At 32.7% G+C, this 21,897-nt stretch overlaps 3 protein-coding genes across 9 annotated transcripts in view; all 3 read right to left on the bottom strand.

Annotated features, from left to right (window-relative positions):
* The window catches only part of LOC117322038 (golgin subfamily B member 1-like), a 58,918-nt gene extending 57,900 nt beyond the window's left edge, over window positions 1-1,018 (bottom strand). For all 7 annotated transcript variants that reach the window (XM_033876749.1, XM_033876750.1, XM_033876754.1 and 4 more), the window contains exons 1-2: window positions 932-1,018; window positions 527-558 (exon numbers count right to left, since the gene is read on the bottom strand). The gene's annotated coding sequence lies outside the window, so the exon portion shown is untranslated. The remainder of the gene's footprint in view (window positions 1-526; window positions 559-931) is intronic.
* Window positions 523-16,202, bottom strand: LOC117342944 (CDK5 regulatory subunit-associated protein 2-like). The gene is made up of 8 exons (XM_033905248.1): window positions 16,150-16,202; window positions 5,028-5,098; window positions 3,917-3,984; window positions 2,775-2,882; window positions 1,951-2,027; window positions 1,220-1,343; window positions 932-1,057; window positions 523-558 (listed from the first exon to the last, which is right to left on the bottom strand). The coding sequence occupies exons 1-8, from the start codon at window positions 16,200-16,202 to the stop codon at window positions 523-525; spliced, it is 663 nt and encodes a 220-aa protein (XP_033761139.1).
* Window positions 16,203-16,452: 250 nt separating this feature from the next.
* The window catches only part of LOC117322037 (phosphatidylinositol 4-phosphate 5-kinase-like protein 1), a 30,194-nt gene continuing 24,749 nt past the window's right edge, over window positions 16,453-21,897 (bottom strand). The window contains exon 10 of the mRNA XM_033876748.1: window positions 16,453-21,729. Within this exon, the coding sequence (XP_033732639.1) occupies window positions 21,237-21,729 (493 nt within the window). The 3' untranslated portion in view covers window positions 16,453-21,236. The remainder of the gene's footprint in view (window positions 21,730-21,897) is intronic.

The raw sequence follows: 21,897 nt of genomic DNA, 5'->3' as shown, positions 1-21,897 counted from the left end.
TGAAAAAAGTATGAATTTCACAGCTGTCACACTATAGGTATAGTCAAACCTGCCTTAGTTACCACCAGAATTAAACGACTCCCTCTCATATGTGACCCTATTTTTTCCATCCAATGTTATTTACTATACAAGTTACCTGTGAACCCTGATTAAGAGATCACCTGTCATAAATGACATTTTTTCATTGTCTTTCCCTTGGAAGGACACATATGACAGGTTTGACTGTGTAGGATATGTACCTAATGTCTTGCTTCAAGAAAATACATGGAATTAAAGATCTCATTCAAAAAAGAAACAAGTATAAATGGACAGATCAGCCAATAAAAACAAATGCTTGTTAATACAAATCAAACATAAAGGACTATATCTATCAGGAAAGAAGGCATCTGATAAAGGATTAGATATATCTACTCAAATCAAGATAGGCTCATGATCCCTAGCCATAATAGTTCTCTATAAAACTTTTTGGGTTTTCTTTTTTATTACAAATCTGCAAGGAAGACATTGACAACAAAGAAATACTCACGCTTTTTTATGTTCCAACTCCTGCATCAATTCCTGTAAAAAAATTAAAGATTAATATCATCAAAATATGAAACCAGTAACTGAATGCAATTCTCACCTACTTTGATCCAAACAACACTATTAGATAGTGTATGATCTTGTAGCCCCTGGTGGTTGTTGATTTGAACTGTACTGTTCTAAGTCTACTTAGTTAGTCATACAAAAAAATTATCGGCATACTGCAGAAGAAATGATATTCTTCAAGGAGAAATATATCAGTCACTCCAAATTATGGTGAAACTGAGATAAGTTCTAGTTATTTGCTATGTCACCCAATACGAAACAACTTTGACAACACTAATTCATGATTAAAATACAGTAACCAGACTTGGTATGAGAAATATTAGTTGTTGCTTTTGATGTTTACCTTCATAGAGTCGTCTCCCTTTTGTTGCACCTGTTTGATTTCTGTTGTCAACTTGTTGAGTTGATCTTGTAACTCGTGTATCTTGTTGTCTTTGTCCTGAACAACTTCCTCTGCCTCATCTAGAGCCTTTTTTGAAATGCAGAAAGTCACATATAAAGCCAATATCTTACAAACGTAGAGCAGATTTTATAGTCGATAAAAATAACCAATGAAACACATAAATTTCTTTGCGTAAATATAAAAATAATGAAAATCAGTCAAGCTGCTACGTTCAAATTTGACACCAACCTTTTGAGCAAAGTCAAGTTGATAAGCCAGTCCATTGTTAGAGTCTTTCAAATCTTTTTCCACTTGTGCTCTTATCTTGGACATCTCAGACTGGTGGTTACTGGACAGATTCTCCATGGCATTCCTAGGTAAATATTTAAACTACATCTTTAAGAAATCAACCTCCTCAGCAACTCAAAAATTTGGTAATTTTGATGTCTAGACTGTTCACAGAATGATCAGAAAGCATAACTTGTAGCTACAGTCCCCTGAGAATTTCTACAGTTGAAAGACTGATAGTGACCGAGGAGCTTGCAAACTTTAAATGGTGCATGTTTGAAAATGTGAGATTAAACTTTCCCATAAATGTTCAGTTTATGGACGTATGCTAACCAATAATAACATCATATTACATATTTCATTAACTGATGTTGACTTGTCAGGATTTCAACAATTTCTACATTGTTTTTTTTTTATCAAGATCAAACAAAACATGTTTTTTTTTAGCTACAGAAAATATTTTTCATATAGGATGAAAAGTCATTTTGTGGGACAATTAAAAGCTGCCTTACTTGAATATGGAGCCCAGCAAGAACAATCTTGTCAAAACCCTAACTTGCCCTTTTTCAAAGGGAGATAACTTATGTGAAAGGCAAAGCACCTAAGGTATTACATGGTATTATGTATCTCTAAAAGGTCTCTCAAGCCTTATCAAGCACATTCTGTACCATCTAAGTGTCAAAAACACTTACGAGGCCTTCTTTAACAAGTTGTGTTTGTCAGCCAGTTCTCGCTTCAGACTCTCGCACTCGACCTTCAGCTCGATGTTCTGTATAAAACAAGTGGGAAAAACATCACATAAGCATAGCAATGTAATCAACACACAGAATTATGCAACATACAAATCACATCAGATACAAAAGTATATGGTTACTAATTATACTGTAGATATCTCATCTAGTTAAAATACAATTGTATTGTGTTATAGTAAGCCATGATGATGATAAAGCTCTATAATGGGGATGTAATTAAGAGCAGCAGACATTGGCATGAAATTATCTACTTCAGAATACATTATCACACCCTAGACCGATTTACCAGTCTTTCTGCCTAACCTCACTTATGGCCACTAATGACAATCACTTATTTTCATATTTGCCTTTTCTCAGATATTATTCCTGTACATTTTCTTTGCAAACATTTTAATTAGAGATTGTGAGATGCTCCTTTCACGTGGATAGTAATCATCTTCGCCAGGGGTTAATTTTTATGGAAGACATAATTTTACAAATTAACAAAAAAATCCCGGAAGTGATCTAGAGAAAAGGAATGTAACTGCCAAAACACCTATCACTGGAAACTTCACATTCTACAGTTTTTAACAAGGAAAACAAGATCCTTCATAACTACATCATCTTTGACGTCAGAACTGTTTATTTTTCCCAGTAAGAATATGAGAAGTCTAGATTATGAAAGGTTTTTGAACAGTGGTAACTTGATTTGAACTCTTGATTATTGAAACATTTTTGATTTGAACTCTTGATTATTGAAACATTTAACTATAAGTGTAACCCACGGTTTTAAACACATCCTCCCCATCTCCAAATTTCTGCTGCATCCTCTCCTCCAGGAAATAAATCCTTAACTTCAGACTGAAGTTTTCCTTCTTCAGGACTGCAATTTGCTGTAAACATACAGGAAACATGTCTATTGGTATACGTACATGTTATACCAGGAAACATGCCTACATAATGCAGGTACACCATGTGGTGTAGTCATGTCTAATCTAAAGGTCATCATCATCAATAAAATGTACCGACTGCATTGTAGCCGAGGTAGAAACGCCATACATTTTTCAATATACATTTTGTTAGGATCCAGTACCTATATTGGATTATACCGTCGTTATTACCTACTAGACCATATATTAGTATGTTTCATCATATCATCAAGAGAACTTTGACAAGATGTTTATGCAGTGCTTATATAATTAACAGGTATCTGGGTATTGCATAATTAACAGGTATCTGAGTATTGCATAATTAACAGGTATCTGAGTATTGCATAATTAACAGGTATCTGGGTATTGCATAATTAACAGGTATATGGGTATTGCATAATTAACAGGTATCTGGGTATTGCATAATTAACAGGTATCTGGGTATTGCATAATTAACAGGTATCTGGGTATTGCATAATTAACAGGTATCTGGGTATTGCATAATTAACAGGTATCTGGGTATTGCATAATTAACAGGTATCTGAGTATTGCTCAAGCAAAACATGTCCTCTACCAGACCTCACTACCAAAATCCCTGAAACTCAAACTTGTCCGAGGTAGTATGGTCCTTTATCATTGTGAGAAGTTTGATCAAAATCCCTCAAGGAATGAAAACCTCTGGCATTACTTACATACTTTTACACAAGTAGGGGACTAATAAGTCTTAAATGCAATGCTGACGTAATTAACCAGTTTTTTTTTTATCTCAAGTAGGGGACTAATAAGTCTTAAATGCAATGCTGACGTAATTAACCAGTTTTTTTTTATCTAAGACACAGAACCTATAATTATATAAGTATGTAATGATTAGGTTTTCATGAGAATAAAAATTCATCTGTAAGCTCGTATTCATATATAATCATGACAATTGGAAGGACCAACTACTTTTCCCCATTGTTAGACCAATTCACTAACTACTACTGTGACGGATGCTATACCTGGTCATATTCCTTCATAGTTCTGGCCCGTACCGGGGACATCCTTCCATTGCTAGTCTTAGCAACCACTACAACAGACAAAACTTGGATGAAAATTTTATCTACTACACAGCAATTTCAAAATACATGTATGATATTTAAAATATACATGATATCGATTATAATGATTTTTACAGGAAAGATGAAACAAAAAAAAGAATCTATGAAAGACAATGATAAAGATAACAATAGAATTCATTTAAGTTACATATTGTACCATCATTGTTAAAAGTTACCATAAATCTAGATCATTTTGCTGACATTTGATGATGTTCTATTTAACCTGGTTGAATTTCAACAAAATGTGACATGCAGTTGAATTTATTTAACAAAAGGGGTGTGTTATTATATATAATCACCCGTTGTAACCTATTCACCATACCAGAGAACTGCACTTTTGTGATAGATTATTTGTCATAAACCATGAAAGGGTCCATCTAAATCAATGCCAGCATTTATTATTAATAAACACACTATCAAGTATTGTACAGCCTGGTTTATTGTTCCCAGGAAAGGGTGGTGCTATCCTGTAAATTATCAACATCTACAAAGTGTTTATTTAAATAGCCGTCACTTTTGATATCTAAATCAAAACTTTGATGGGAGAGCTGGAAACTCTCCAGGTCATATTATATTGTCTTCTGAGTTTTATGATACACTTCACTAGAAGATGTTGTCCATACCTCTTTCTCATCCACATGATATAATGTATAGCACTTCGTTTATTATACACATCTACAATATGTACGACAACACAGTCCACAGTTTTAGTTGAGTGGAAATACATGGTGTAGCACACAATATACTGTATGCATTTTCACTTAGCTAAAACTCAGTTTTGACTGCATTATTACTTTTTAGGTATATTGATTTTTGATTTCTTTCTTAAATAATATTGCACAAACTGTGAGTATTATTTAATATCCTATGATAATCTGCAGGCCTAAAGTATAGTTAGAAATATTTAATAAAATACGACATTACCATGCATATTTAAACTGAATAAGCCCCACTCCATCATTGAACTTATTTAAATCATTTTTTTTATAGATTTTATAGACTATGTACTTACTAGGTACTGATCCATCTGCATACTCCAAATGTGACCCAAACGTGACTTCTGTCAAAAGATCTGGATTGACACTGAAAATAGAGTATATATTATATAATTAACAGTTATATGTTTCTGTTGGCTAAGCTAGACAAGTCTTGACCTTGAAAACAGGACAACATCACACATCTTATAAGTAATTTAACAGCCTTTCACCTCGACATGCTTCCAGTGGACCCATGTGACCTTTAAATTTAGCATCATGAAGGTTTATGCATTATGGTCATAGGCATCTTCAAGTTTCCAACATATCTGATTCCGGCCAGTAACCTTGAAATTAAGTCGGTCATTCATCTAAACACACCATTGTCTTTAAAAATAATTATTCCTATAGCTTGATAATGGCCAAATATCATTATCATTACCCTGTAACCTATGCCAGCTCATGGACATTCAGAAATTGGATGCTGGGCAGACAATGTGCAATTAGTCAAGCACATGGGCATTTCAATTTGCACCAGCTGATCATGAGCTGAAAATGGGTCATGTGCATCCCAACTGTTAATGTTCCATTTCAGTGGTTGTGCTAAATCACCAAAGACGTGTCTAGAAAATCCTTTGTTTACTAAAAACATTTTTTTAAAGAAAACATTATCATATATTGATATGAGTGTTCTTTTTTTCTCCTGTTCAGCTCCAGATCCAACATTATATGGGTGGGGGTGGGGTTGAAGGGTGGTTTTAATTTCCAACTCTAAATTTCTATATTTTCCAAAATTGCGCACGACACATGTATCAGTATAAGTTCACTTCAAAACAAACTCTTATGACAGGTCACACCGATTCATTTACAATACTTCACCGTTTTCAAATATATAGAACTACAGTTAGCTCCACAAGTTTAAATGTCAAATAATTACAAGTAAGGCCCATTACCAGGCAGATAATGGGTTTAGTATTTCTTCCATACATTATGTTCAAATTGTTTGTATATATCTAATGTTAGTCTTGAAATGCAACACTCAAAACAGTTAATTGTTTCTCTACAATTTTCTGTCAGACATTTGATTTACACCCCAACTCCCCAGCCATTTAAAATCATCTAAACCAGATCTCCTATACCGATACACCACAGAGTGTGAAACAGGGAAGTATATATATATATATTGATGTACATAAGTTAAATAAGCTGGTTTTAATTTAGTTTACCTTTATATTCAAAGACACAAATATACAAGCAAGGAGACTGTAGTACACAATATTGATATCGTATATGCAGTCTACGCAGAACTATCTTATTTGTTTACTAAATCTGATGAATACGTTTTTATTAGGAACACAAAGTTTTTGAGTGTTACAAATCCATTTCTTCCGATACTTGTACAGTATTAAGACCCAGACAAGTGAAGTGAAAGATTTTGACACATTTGATTAGGATTTTATGCAAAATATGATAACATGTATATATATACAATTTATTTTGGCTCACTTAATTAGCTTGTTGAAGGCAAATATTTGCACACATTCGCTCCTCTTCTTGTTTACAGCTTATCTTTTATGAATGTAATTCAATTTTAATATATTTTCTATTGGTAGCCTTGAAACTGAATATTTTTTTCTTAAAACTTTCATTAATCTATTAACAAAACATATAATGATCCTATTATTGAGTTGGGACACTGTGAGATATCGGTGCTTTTTCACATTAGATATTTTTCAACGTTCATGTTGTCTCCTTACAAATCTTCTTTAACCCTGATTAATCAACGAGAGATCCAGGGATCCCAATAACATGAGATTTCATCAGGTATGGTGTAATTTTATTGTGATATTAATGACCTATCCAATTATAGTCTCAAGTATGTGTATATATATATTATTTTTAATCACTCTAGCCAGTGAACTCCAGTGTAGATTACCACGGAAAATCTGATAAGACCAAGTGTCATGTTGGAAGTGTTTGTGTGCCAGTATGAGTAGGGTTTGGACAGAGATACACACACACACACGACCACACACACCTGGTCACACGCTGTCAGGGGCATATTTTTTTTTACCATATATAGTATACCCCCATGCCTTCTTACTCTATGATCACAACTAAAAGACCCCCCCTAGTTCAGCTCCTAAACCTAAGACTAGTTCTCACAGAAACCCATATAGGTGAACAAATCTTGAACTATTTAAAAAGAACCACCAGACAAAGTTTTAAACAATATGAAAATATATGTGCCAGTTTTTACCTAATTTATTGAAATTAATATATAGTTAATGGGATATTTGACTGGAAGGGAAATTTTAGCTATGTAATAATTTAATTTATAAACCTCGAGCTCGCTCTGATGTAGTTTCGAGATAGGCAATGTGCATAAATTATTCATCAGAATTCCAATTGCTGTACCATTTTAGGAACTGGGAATATTTTAAAGAAAAGTAAATCTGATTTGAACTATTCAAATATCTTTTATGATTCAGTTCCAATGCCATCTACCATTGTCACAATTCAGTCCAAAAAGACAAATTTAAAATGAATGTATAGGTGCATAAAATATCATAAAGCAGGAAAAAACACTTGAATTTGACATCAGATTATAAATCATATGTGTCCAATATAATGTGAGCTAAGTAGATCACAAAAGTTATATATAAACCAGTGAATTTGACTGTAAAAAAATCTGCCTAAATATGATCTGTCTATAGATACATTTGAAGTTTTAGCAAAACATTGTTGTCAAAACAGTTTTTAAACTAAAGAAGAGATTAACCTAGTTACAAGGGAATCAGGTGTTTTATTTTTAATCCCTCACATCAATCCTCCGCAGTAGATATCCCTGTATTGATGATTACAGACGATTAATGTCCATCTCCCGCTGATAGGAATTTAATCCCGAGGTAAAAATAGAGAACTTAGTAGTTCTGGTGACAGGTCATAGACATTTCTGAAGCACTACTGTATATACTGTACTCAGGCTACTGTTGGGAATTGTTATTCATGAGAGATTACAATTTTTTTAAATCATTAAACATTGATGCAAAAGGAAATATATATACCGGGGTTAATGTTGTGGATATCTTTTTCTTGGATATATGTTTTCTTTTCTTTTTAAAGATTATATCAGCTGTTAGAATTAATTACTGTTTAAATCCATGAAGTTTATGATAGAATTAATCTGTAAGGCTGTTCTTTTACACTTTCATGAGACGACATCTCATCCACAACAACTCAAAGAGAGATTATGATGGGAATTAGAGGAAAAGTGATTTTCCAATATTAAATCAATTAATCTAAACATTAGTATTATCAGAAAAATTTGTTGCTTCATTTTTTGTTTTATTCATGAAGATTATGTCTAAAATTGTAAAACATATTAAAATTACACAGGTAAAGCAGATTGTTGTTATATAACCTCCATTAATATTGTTTAAGCTGTAAAACGTACTATATATGAAGCTCATCATTTTATCTGCTTCCTTTAATTATATATCACAGCTGAGCTCAAGGTCCCTTTCAATTTTCCATTTTCTATCCTACTTCCAATTAAAATCCTGTTTATAACAAAAATTCTAAGGACCAATGTAGAACCATTGTAACAAGATTTTACTCTGAGAAGCAGCAATTTTCTTCTTGCGTCAAATTACAAATACACATTGCTACATAAACACTGGACTATTCGGAATGTGGCAGACCATCTGTCTATTCAATTAAAACTGCAATCAGTAAACATTTTATAATTGTAATTTAAGTGTTCAATTCACTTTTAATAATTACACAACAGATATTTGGCTGTCTCCTTTGTCTGTGTGTTATCTCTAACATCAGTGACAGCTGGCTATGTACATGGGCTGCCAGTAGTTCCTGGCTACTGTGTGTACTACTGTCCAAAACAAAACTGGTGAGCTGCTGGGGGTGGGTGGGGATGCTGAGCAGCAGATAACATGTTTCTGGAGCTATATGGGGAAGGGGAGATACAGATGAGATATGTAGTATTATAACATGTGTACGTCTGTGGAGGGGACCTGGGGGGAGGAGGAGATGAAGTGTTGGGTAGGGGTTCAGATCTAGTGATACCAGTGGCAGTCCTCATAACTAAAGGTCACTTTCCTGTGTTCCTGTAATTGTGTAATGCATTTGGTCGTAGATATACAGATACATGCTGGAACTAGATCTATAAATAATTCCCCAATGTTCTGTTACACATAACTAGGTACATCTGATTCTGGCTTGAACTCTTCAACTCTATCAGTATTGCCATCGATAGTATATAATGAACCTGTGTGAATTCAAAGATTGTGTTAAATTTCATCACTGTTACATTATACTAGTTAGATTAATTAATTAATTGTCTGTTTAGTTAATTCAAATATAGAGTTGATTGTAATCTTAATGAGTACTGATTTAAACAGTACTGGTATATATAGATTTTGACATCCTAATCAAATGGTATGGACATTTTCAGTTGTTTATGAAGCATTGTCTCCTAACTGATTTCTAAATACTATGTATACTGTAAGCTGCTTATATGATTTTTCTTATTTTTCAGGAAATGTCCATCGATCGTGATTTAAATCTACAAATGCAAAATAAAGAATACAATCAGAACATAAAGCAGTCCTATACACATTGTGGTACAGACACAGGTGTACGTGTGTTTTAATCACAGTCCTATACACATTGTGGTACAGACACAGGTGTACGTGTGTTTTAATCACAGTCCTATACACATTGTGGTACAGACACATGTACAGGTGTACGTGTGTTTTAATCACAGTCCTATACACATTGTGGTACAGACACAGGTGTACGTGTGTTTTAATCACAGTCCTATACACATTGTGGTACAGACACAGGTGTACGTGTGTTTTAATCACAGTCCTATACACATTGTGGTACAGACACAGGTGTACGTGTGTTTTAATCACAGTCCTATACACATTGTGGTACAGACACAGGTGTACGTGTGTTTTAATCACAGTCCTATACACATTGTGGTACAGACAAAGGTGTACGTGTGTTATAATCACAGTCCTATACACATTGTGGTACAGACACAGGTGTACGTGTGTTTTAATCACAGTCCTATACACATTGTGGTACAGACACAGGTGTACATGTGTTTTAATCACAGTCCTATACACATTGTGGTACAGACACAGGTGTACGTGTGTTTTAATCATGTAAGCTTCTCAAAAGTCATAATATAATAACTGCCCAGGGAGCCCCCATCCCCTTCAATCCTTCTCTTCTTAGTGGTTAATCTATTTCTGAATTAAACTAGAACTCCACACTACATCCCTCTATATTATGCCCAGTACAAGCACATCATGTTAATTTGAATACAATCCCAATCATTTCACAATAAATATAAAACAAGTATACTGAAAAATACCAAGGTAGTCACTTTTTAAAAGTTTATTATATGATGACCCTAATGGAACTGGAGAAATCAAACATTTGACGTGCACAAAAGAGGCCTAGGTGAAACTATAATTTTCACATCAATAATATTCATGCATTCCATGGCCACAAAATGGAAAGCTGAAATGTAAATCAACATTCTTTCATGTCAACATGTATAAATGTTGATATGGAGACATGACCTTTAATTATTTTATAGCTTAAAATGCACATCCATGCATGTTCCAAAATCACTATGCTTGCTTACTCGTGTATGCAACAGTCAGTGAAAAGATTTTTGTTTGAATATTGTTGAATATTATATGTCAGAATATTATTTAAAACAATAAATTATTTAGGTGTTGTTACAAAGTCATAGTAGGTATGGTAGAAACACTAAATATCTTTAAATAACTTCAGATTAAATTTGATAATCCAAAATTTATGAATCTTCTGTGTGTAAAAAAACAATGTGTGAGGATTTTTCTCCTCCCTGTCCTACAAAACTTATTAAAACATTTATACTATATATGCCTACCAGATATTCTGAATTTCCTGGACATGTCTAAGTGTCTGGCAGGTTTGGTGAAACCTGGAACTATTAAGTCAAATTACTTTTGTCCTATAGCTATAACAGGCTGATCAATATTGAAAGAAAGACGAGGAATTTACACAATGTTTTTCCTTGTCAATTCGAGTAACAGCAACATGGCTGAAATTTGGAAGTTTTTGTCTATTATCAATCAAGTTTAGTACCAGATCTTCAATCTTCAAATTAATTAAATATAATTGGGAATTTTGTTCCTTAGTAAGAGAAAATTCTACCTTTTCCCCTAGGGAATAGGCTACTAGAGTCGAATGATTATGTCGACCCCAAATAGACAGGAAAACACTGGTACACGTTTACAAATCTGAAGTTGAACTGTTTTATTTAGAGATTTGACCATGACAGCAGAAAGAAAATTGTCAAAAATGTTTCATTACAAATTAAAAAAGAACTTCTACTGCCTTTTGACTCTTAATTTTGAACCAATGATTTAACCAAAAAATTTGATAAGTAACTTTAATGTATAAATGTAACATGCACATTAAAACATAGCAGGAAAGGATTTTCCACTTTCTTAATTACCAGCTAATTATATAAATAATGAACACTGCACATTCATTACTGAAGAATGCAGCACTATATGTGTATATGTCATACCTATAACATGTAACAATGTGTACATACATGGTTCATAATATAATCAAGCTTTCACATAGTTTTCATATTTTCCACATAAAATTTGAATAGTAAAGTGAAGCGTTTTTACTAATTAATTGATGGTTAATCTACCATTGTTTCAAAAAGGGTACCAGGTAATTCAAAGTAAAATTACTGGTGTATACTACTATGCATATCATATGAACAGATTTGATACAAATACTGTTTCAGATTTGATACAAATATCTGTTTCAGATTTGATACAAATATCTGTTTTTAGATTTGATACAAATTTCTGCTTATGATGAATTCTCGAATTCGGCTCAACCATATATGTATTTCAAAACTACAAATTTCGGATATAACGAAATATTTCCTCTGGTCTCATGAATTTTTTTCATAAACAAAAACTACAGCCATGGAGAGTATATATACTACATGTACAGCTAGAAATACAATTCTGGCCATTAAGTCTTCTGAAAATTAGAATTTTATATTTTTGAATTCATAAAAGTGGAGTATGTTTTCGTAACATTGATGGGGTACAAGTTATTTTCCACATACAGACTGTAATATGTATAAACACTTCAAAAGTAACAAGACATTGTAATGATCATAAACTATTCATAAAGCATAGCTTTGGACCATAGATTCCATCATCCCTAAATTCTTCCTCCCAATCATCACTTGCAATAGTCAGTTATGTAGATGAAGAAACGGGAGATGTCTATAGCTAAAAACAGATAGATATATTTAGGTCAGAATAAATATACCCATAGAGCAGGTGGTTTTTGGAATCTTCCCATCTGCACTGCCTCACATCCCAGTCAGGGCAGTTTTCCCTTCATGGCTCAAGTTTCATACACTGGTACAAAGTAATTTTCCCAATAGGCTTTATTATATCAGAGGGTTTGTTTGAATCTCTGGTGATTTCATAAACATGCCAAATTGGCAGTTTATAACGAGATGAAGTCATAATTTGCAAGCTACCATAACATGCATATTAACCCCATGGCATGGTAGCTATAGAGTGATCCTGAGTGGGGAAAAAATTTGTTTTTCTAGAAATTGTATACCATAGTCAACAGCAAGCTAAGAATAATAATACTAGATGCATCCATATCAGAGCTTTTTCTGAGGGCTTTTTGGGGCAGTTAATGGGCTCCATTCCCAATTGGAATTATTTCATTTTAAAGTCAAATTCACAAAATTTGCAGTTTACTCCTGAAAATGTTTTTCCCAATTCACCTACTTTCTTCCCAAAATGAGACAAAAAGGCCCCATCCCAAACCAGTGAGAAAAAGCCCTGCATATTTTGGTACAAGCAGCAGAAAATATAATACCTGGGCTGGAGTATTTGTAATGACCTCATACGATCAGCATTCATGGTTTTTTGGATAGACATTACCGATAACTCCTTTGATATTACATTTTCTAACATCCCTTTTTTCTCTGATTCTTTATATAAAACTTTCTAATATTATGCATACATTTTGCACTTAATTAACAGTACCTAATTAACAAGTGTGTGTTAGGTGTTCTGTTGATTGCAATCACACATATGGGGGATGGGTCTAGTGATTTCAGTAGTATAATTATCCCACTCCACTAGCCCCCAGCCACTGGCATTTCAGCATGTCTAACTCACATGTGTACTAGAAGGGGGATGCTGATATCTACAATTGTAGACTACACAGGAAAGGGGTGTCCCAGGGGCCATCTCAAAACCAAACCCAGTGTGTTCCAAACTCTCCCACACAGTTTGTAGAATATAAGCTACTGTGTTCTGGTAAAAAAATATAGTTAGGCATGACAAATATGGAAAGAAAATTCCTTTTTGGTGCAGCTGGTTTAATATTCCAAAAATTGCTTTACACACAATGCAATGAAAACCTGTGTCTATTAAAGTATTGATTAGGCAGTTTCCAATTCCCTACATGTACAGGGTAAATGATTAATATCATTACTGACGCTAATTCTAGACAAATACCTCTTGATATTTTATTGAAAGAACTTGTACGACCATCAAATCTTGATTTTGCACCACGTACAAATCTTGATTTTACACCAGACTCCATGTTAGGAACAATTGATTCATAACAAATCTGTACTGTAACCAGCTAAAATCTAGTTAATAGATATTATCAATTCATGAATATTATAAACTAACTTTTAGTTATTAGATATTGTTATCAAGTGATTTAAAAACAATAATGAAAACTTAAAATCTTTTTGAAGCCTACCCTGCAGAATAACCAAAAATGTTTTCTTGTAAGTCATTTATTTTTTTCTATTCTATGAAAGTATTGCACCTTAAATACTGTATCTCTTTGATAATTTTCAGTTGAAACGTCAAAACTAAAGAAGGTTCACCATGCAACTTAATGTGCATGTCGGGACATAATCATAAGCTGATCAAGTAAATTAGTTAAACAATAAATATCTTTATTTTTCCAGTATTCACCCATGAATCTAAATTGTACCCAACCAATTTTATACAAACATTTTTCAACCTTCTCTTTTTTTGTATACAGGAATATGATCAGAACAAATATTGATCCTTCATATTTTTATCTACTCATTAATATCATATTTTAATGTCTTTGTAATGCAGATTACCCGTGTACAGTACAAGGGATTTCGGAAGCCCACCTCGATGAATACTTATGACCGGTTTTATAATTAATGACAAATAAACCCAAAGTTCATGTAAAGCATAGTATTGGGGTATTTTGGGAAGACTTAACTTTTGACAATTACTCAATACTGCAATGGTGATTTAGGTGCTGACACAGTGTATGTAATACCATACTGTTTTTAGTAATATGGACTTAAGACAAAAAGTATGCTAGAATATATTTCAACAGTAAATATTTAATAATAATATATATATATATGTTGCAAATCAATTATCTATAATACATATTTACCCATTTTGTGTGAAAAATGCAATATACTTGTACAGTAGATGATATGTAACTGCATACAACATGTAAAGTGTCAGATATATATTTTGTCCTAAACTACAATTTCATGAACTCAAGCGGTATTTTCCCATGAATATTTTGCCAAACTTTAGTGCTGTATATCAGTATAGATCTGGTATTTCTTACTGACAGATACATAAGCTTGACTGCCCCATTTTTCAACACAAATGGGTATTTAAATGTGAAGAGGTCATGATCATGTTACATACATATAATCAATACTCACACCATGACAGACGAATCTAATGAAATACTAGGGACTCTAAGGGGCGTTGGGATGGGGACCCCCTGGGTACCAGTACCATGACGGATATACCTTCTATTTAAGGGCTCCTTTCCAATTGCCAATATGATTTTTTTCATACTGAAGTCAAATTTCCAAAATTTGAAGTGTGTGTACCTCTAAAAATGTCCTCCCCAATAAGACCCCATCCCACATCTGTGAAGAAAAAGCCCATTCGTAATGATAGTTTGAATTTGGTTTTTTTTGTAAATGGAATGTGTATATATATATGAAACCTTTAAAAAAAACCTCACACAATAATTTCAATAAATACAGGTTTCCAAAGTAAATTCCTTCAATGCTATTGTCATCACCAATTTGCTTTATTTAAAACAATTAATAACGTCTAAAGTAACAATAAGCTAGATGTTTTTTTTGCAGAATTTTTCTGAATATCAGATCTAGAGCCAGAGAATTTTTTTATCACATGAAAATATGATGTAGGGGGTTTATTTTTTTCTTCTTTGTTACTAATATTCTAATAACAATACTATAGTTTGAAAGGACTTTAGAATTGATGAATGACTTTGGATATTGTTCAATTGCTCCAATATAAATAATACTGTTTTTAGATCTCATTAATATCTTGACCCTATATTGATGACTATTAATTATAAAACAAATATATAATAGTAAAATTATCTTAAATGCCATTTGGTAACTGTTACAGACAGGCCCAGTAATATAACGACTGTTTCGAATTGGGACCTTTTGCTCTTCTTGAATCATCACTACAATAATATGAAATGAAGTTTTCGAGAAATTGTGGGGTGAAATTATTTAAACATTCTGAATTCTATGCTTTCTTAGCCTCATAGAAGTTATTCTGAAGTATAACTGCATGTCAGACTTGTTATTCTATGCTTGATGCAAAGTAAAGTTCAAAAATAATTTTTTGAATTCTGGGATTCATTGGTAAAGTGATCAGTCTGAATAAGTAATTCTAAATATATTCATGTGCTGCCTCTCCATAACACATCTTTATCGTTTTGAGACGACCCACCACTTAGCATCACTGACGTAAATTCAGCATCCTGCGTGTGGCGTGTTATTGTATCCATTGTGTATGTCAGTGACAAACTCCGTTAATACTTGTCGAATAACCAGACGTGTTTTTCATTAAAAATATCGACCGAGCAACAAACCATAAAGCCATCGAACTGACTGGCAGTATGTCAAAAGCATCCAAGGGTGTGCTTTGGAAAAGTTCATAAAAACATATCAATTTCGACATAAGTCGAGACCGGAAACTTTCATTCAATTTGACACTTTACCTTCCTTCCAGATCCATTGGCAGCGTCGGGTCGTACCCGTTCGTCGAATCCATCATTGTAGTAGTTATACAGTCTTCATAGTTAAAGAATAACTAGTTTACATCCTATCTTAGTCATGTTGTCAACATTTCCATATGAGCGCTAAAATCAAAACTGTTTATAATACAATCGAGCATGCGCAAGATTCTCGGGAACGTCTCTATTTCTTCGTCATGAGTACGGTTAGTCACAAGAGGTTCCGGTAATTCTTTTCACGTCGATGGAAGGGAGGGAACTCGTTGAAAATATCTGGAAACTCATTTGATCACTGCTATGATTTTTTATTTGGACTGAAAATATTTTCTGTAAAACATTCGAAATACACCCGAAAGTCAAATTATAACATTAAAATACTTTGCCTTCTATACAAACTATGCACAAATATCTACACTGCTGGATCAAAAGTCTTTCCACACATTCTGCTATATCAATCTTACAATTTAAATGTTTTTTCCAAAAAAAATCCTGAATTTGTTGATAGGTTATTTACTTTATGAAATTTCGCAACATAATTTTGAAGATATTTTGGTAAGTATAATTAAGCCACAGGTATTTAATTTTGTTTTGATTTCTTCTGCCATTCATGGTATTAGCATTATAAAAGTACTTTACACAAGAAATTTCTATATATTTCTTTATCAACACACCAAACATCAATAAATTACACCCATGAAAGTTTAAAATTCAAAGATTTAAATTATAGTTAAGTTAAATTTTGCAGAAAGACTTTTGACCTGAAATTGTAGAATCTACTTTTCAAAATCCAAATTTAGGAACTTGCATTAAAATGTGTATACATGTATATGCTTATAATTTTTGTTTGTTAAATTCTATAAACATGTGCATGTACATTCATATATCTATCTAAAATGAATCTTGCATTTCATCAACCAATCTAGTAACTGACAACTCCTAGTCACATGGTCATTATATTATGCTATTAAAATAAGATTGCATGTCGGGTGTTGAATTCATAAGCACATGTAAAAATTGATAAAAAAAGAAAAAAGAAAAAAGTAAAAACAAGCAAAGCAAGAGAGCACTGTCATGAATATAAAAAAAACAACAGAAAATAATATAATATACATTACTTGGTAACATGCCAAGCATAATTAAGTCCATATTTCATAAAATTTATGAAAACTTGCATAAACTTCATTATAGATTGATAGAATCTAACTTGTGTCTGTCCCATGGACAGGGATATCTCAACCCGAGTGTAAGAGTTAGTCCGTCAACAAGAGGCTTGCCGAGTGCTGTCCAGCCAAACACTTACACGAGGGTTGAGATATCCTTGTTTGCGGGACAGACCCATGTTTTATTATTTTTCTCACATACGTGCAAGCAAATGTAAGTTTTCATGAAAGTTTTTCATCATGTCATTTACAATGCTCCTTAGAATGTGCGTCAAAATTGATGACGAAAAGAAAACAAAATGTTTACCTGCAATTAATAGAAAATTTGACCCCATGACCTTGACGTCCTATTTAAATCCAAAGAGTATTCTAAAATGCCATGAAAAAGTTTACAAGTTCGAAGATGTAAACAAAACAAAAAAATCCTACCCTGATATTTGACCCCTTAATTGCTTTGACTGTGGTCAGATGACTATAAACACTTCTTGGATATGTTTGAATAGGAAACATCAATGTCATTCACTAGCAAAAGGAACTATAAATTGCTTTTGTTCCTAAGTCTTCCCTTGTTACCCTGCAGCCAAATGTTTTGCTTCCCTTGACTTTTCATCAAGTGCTGACCTATTTGAATTTGATCAACTTTGCTTCGATACATAATAAGAAAATACTCATGTACCAGTGGAGAGATACAAGATTTTGACATTGACTTTTAACCAAAGGACTTGAACTCTCTATAAGGCACTTCCTTATTTGATTCTGGTTAACCATGCTTCATAATTCCATAAGAAAATATTTAAAGATAAAATATATTTATATAAATGACCTCGATCAGTACCAATACAAAATGTCTCCCTAGCTTTAAAAAGTACATGTACTACAAAATGAAAAAGCTAAACTCTCTGTCTTAAAGATACAAAAAAAATAAGACAGGTGGTCGGCATCTTCGCTAGCCAAGGATTCTGATTATGTTACATTCCAAGAGTGTAACGTAATTAGAAGCTTTTGCCAGTGAAGATGGGTGGTCAAAAGTCACCTTGGTAACACAATTGCTTGTCACCTTGGCCGCCAGGGTTCAATTCGCCGTTCAGACGCGAAAAGGTATGGCGGTCACCTGCCCTACCACTTGGGTTTTCTCCCTGGGCACTACAGTTTCCTCCCACAGTAAGACCCCTCGTACACTTGCATCTTGACCAACATGAATGATTTAATATATGATAAAACTACTTATTTTGCAACTGTTGTAAAAGTAGATAAATTATTTTACATTTTTAAAAGAATGAAGAGAATATGACAATCATGAAGGATGGTGAATGAAGTGACATCAAATGGAAATTTTGGTATCAAATTTGAGCAATGGTCAAAACATGAAATAGTAACCCCCCACCTCCACCCATCCCCCAAATTTTTTTTATTTTAACCAAAATAAATGTTAAAATCTTAGATCTATGAATTGCTCACCCCAGAACATATTACAAGCATAGACATAATATCATGTAAAAGTAAAACAACTATTTTGAGCAAACATCTAAAAGAAACTATCTAAACAACACCAGAGTATCTAACATCAACAACAGGTGATCACAATGTTGGATTTCTTTGTATAAAACATGAAATATCACAAATATATTATAATGGATAACTGTACAATAATTGCAGAATGAATTAATTTCAAAATTCAGTTCACATTAAGTAAGTAATTTTATATGAAAATTCAAAATATTTATTAGACATACCAATGTACCTATACATGCATACAAAGATGTAAATTCAATTTGAGCCATATTGAGCATAAAATATATATCTTTTAAATGCTGTTAGAAATCTAGGAAAAAAGGTGAGGTGCATGTTTAAAAGTTCAAACATCATCAATGTGTATACAAATATAAAAGTTCATGAAAAGAAATTTTAAAGGCAGATTTTTCCTGTAAACATAGATGAGTAAATTTCTTATGTTAGAGAGTATAATAATCAAAAACTATTCTGTTTAAAGAGTATAATAATATAAACCATTCTGTTTAGAGAGTATAATAATAATAACAACTATTAGGTTTAGAATGTATTAGACATGCAATTAAAGCCACATGATTTCATTCACTTTTCAAAAATGTAAATGTATAATGCAGATTCTGGCTCAATAATAGTTATGCAATGAAAATCTCACAGAAAAAGTTATAATATAAAAATAAATAATAATAAAAAATATCAAAAATCTTACAGGGATAGTTGTGACATTAAAATGTATAACCCAAAGGGCATGTAAGCTTTTGTTCATCACTTAATGTAACAAGAATTGCTAAGATTTTCATATGGAATTGGACTTCTGAGGCAATCTGGAAAAAGAATGGGAAATAGAGACTCCATATACATGTGGATTAAATTCTAAATCTGACATGTCTACAATTATAGAAGTATGAATGGATAATGTTAGCACTTATCAAAATAATCAAGTCAAGGCAACAAATTACAAAGGAGTTATCTACCTTGGATTGCAACACATCAAGGCATAAATAACTTGAAGTTATTTAAATATTGTATTGCAACCTACAAGGAATTTCGTTTTTTTTTTTTTTAAAAAAGAAAAAAAAGGGAGTTCGAATTATTCACAACTTTAGGGAATGATATCATGTAAACAGTTGTTTAGGGTGATACAATACTTGTACCTCTGTGCCATAAATTAATAATAATAAAAACGATCTCACTTTACAATAATTCAATTGTTAATTAATGCCTTTGTCTTTTACTTGTCATTTCAATAATTATGATAAAAAGGTATCACAGATAATAAAAATATTTAATAGTATATTCGAGAGTAATCTTCATAGAAGACTCAGAGACTTGGCATAATTCAAAAGACAGGAGAACTAATGGTACATATGATAATGCTATATGAATATGGACTGTAGATTGGAAATTTAGTGCAAAGTCCCTGTGAAAAAAAAGATATACATTTGTATTGTCAAAAATAATTTTTTCCTTTTGTAAAAGAAAAGCATTGAGTATATACACATCAAATTCTTTGGAGATAAAAATGAAATAGAAATATTGCAATCTCAATTATGCTACATATATGTAAAAAACAAACGTTCCACATACCTAAGATATTCTATATTAATCAAAAACATTGTGAAAGTTTCAATGCTACCACAAGGTAATGGTAACCTCTTTCTGCCTATCGCACTTGTGAATGTCATAATCATATGTCATATCTACTCTATAATTTTATCTCCTCAGCCACATCAAAAACAATATTGTGTTCCAGACAACCATTGTTACAGAACTACAATGAAAAATCAAAATGATCTGGCCCTGGTAATAAAATATCTTAATTTGAAGAACTTTCATGTTTCACCATTTCATTTATTGTAAGGCTAATGTGAAACATATAAGTTTTAGAGGTAGTCTTATTTTCATGTCTTTTTCGTGAGGCAGTAAGCTTTGTGTTAAATTATGATTTTTTAATAACATTTCATTATGTTCTTTCTACAGCAGCTTATATGGCTGCTGTAATTCATCATTGCTGTAATCTTTATAAAAATGCGCTAAAATTTGGGTGCACTCAAATAAGTACGTTAACAGTATATTACTGCTGCCTAAAACATAAAATTGAATAGTAAAATATCTATGAATTTGGCTTTCAGGGATATATTGGAGACATGATGTCAAATTAAGACTGTTCCATTAAAGTTCTGAGGGTTAAGTTGTTTTATGATACCAAGGAGTATTTTAAATAAAGACTAGAGTCATAATTTCCCTCGGTGGACATATACATAAAAATCTGTGTATATAAAAGTGGAAAAAATGTACACTAAATTCAAATATGCTGTATATAAAAGATAGGTTATGATAATAATTGTCAAAGTTGGTTTCTAAGCTTATTCTTATCAAATATCAGAATTTCGAATTTACTGTTGTTCATTTTGTCCTGTCAGTGATGAATTTCAGAAATCTATCTGCATAGATGTCAGGAGGAACTGTAGAATGGTCCGATGTCAAGTTTTTCAACGTTTTCAACACTCGGGCAATTCTTTGCCTACACTCGTATTGTGTAAAGAAATCAATGACTCCCACATAGTATCTGTAATCCTCACCATCAATCACATGCAGAGGGTTCCGACAGTTAGGTAAAAGTCGTAGATTAGACGGTTGGTACTTGTCCGACTCCATTGATTGCATGAGAAGATTTTTAAGGCTGCACGTTCCATTGTTGATACCGGTCTGTTTGGTAGTTCTGTCTATTTCTGAGAACTTTGTCTCAGTTACCTCCCCTGTTGTATTAACGCGTTGAGTCTGCTCCTCCGAGACTATGGGTTTCATCTCTATTTCCCAGGATGCAGCTCCGACTTGCTTGACAGTACAGTTGTCTCCAATTGGACTCACAGTATTCCGTGAAGCAAGTGGAATTGATCTGTCAATCAATTTAAGAAATAAACATGTATTATAATTATACAAATAATGAAAATATTGTATTTTACAGAATTTAAGGAAAAAAGTATTAAGGTTTTGATATGGTAGAATGTATATGATATCAGGAAACATGCTAGGATGAAAATAGTAGTTATACCGTATTTGACCT

Source organism: Pecten maximus, chromosome 2, assembly GCF_902652985.1.
Source record: "Pecten maximus chromosome 2, xPecMax1.1, whole genome shotgun sequence".
In the NCBI taxonomy this organism is placed as follows: Eukaryota; Metazoa; Mollusca; class Bivalvia; order Pectinida; family Pectinidae; genus Pecten; species Pecten maximus.
This window is presented reverse-complemented; position numbering and strand designations above follow the sequence as displayed.

Excerpts from the sequence above, each read along its gene's own strand:
- LOC117342944 (XM_033905248.1), bottom strand. The coding sequence starts at position 16,202 with ATGGATTCGACGAACGGGTACGACCCGACGCTGCCAATGGATCTGGAA. Across the intron at positions 3,985-5,027 it reads TGCAGATGGATCAGTACCTA|TGGTTGCTAAGACTAGCAAT; the intron begins GTAAGTACATAG and ends TGTCTGTTGTAG. Across the intron at positions 559-931 it reads AGGGAGACGACTCTATGAAG|GAATTGATGCAGGAGTTGGA; the intron begins GTAAACATCAAA and ends ATTTTTTTACAG.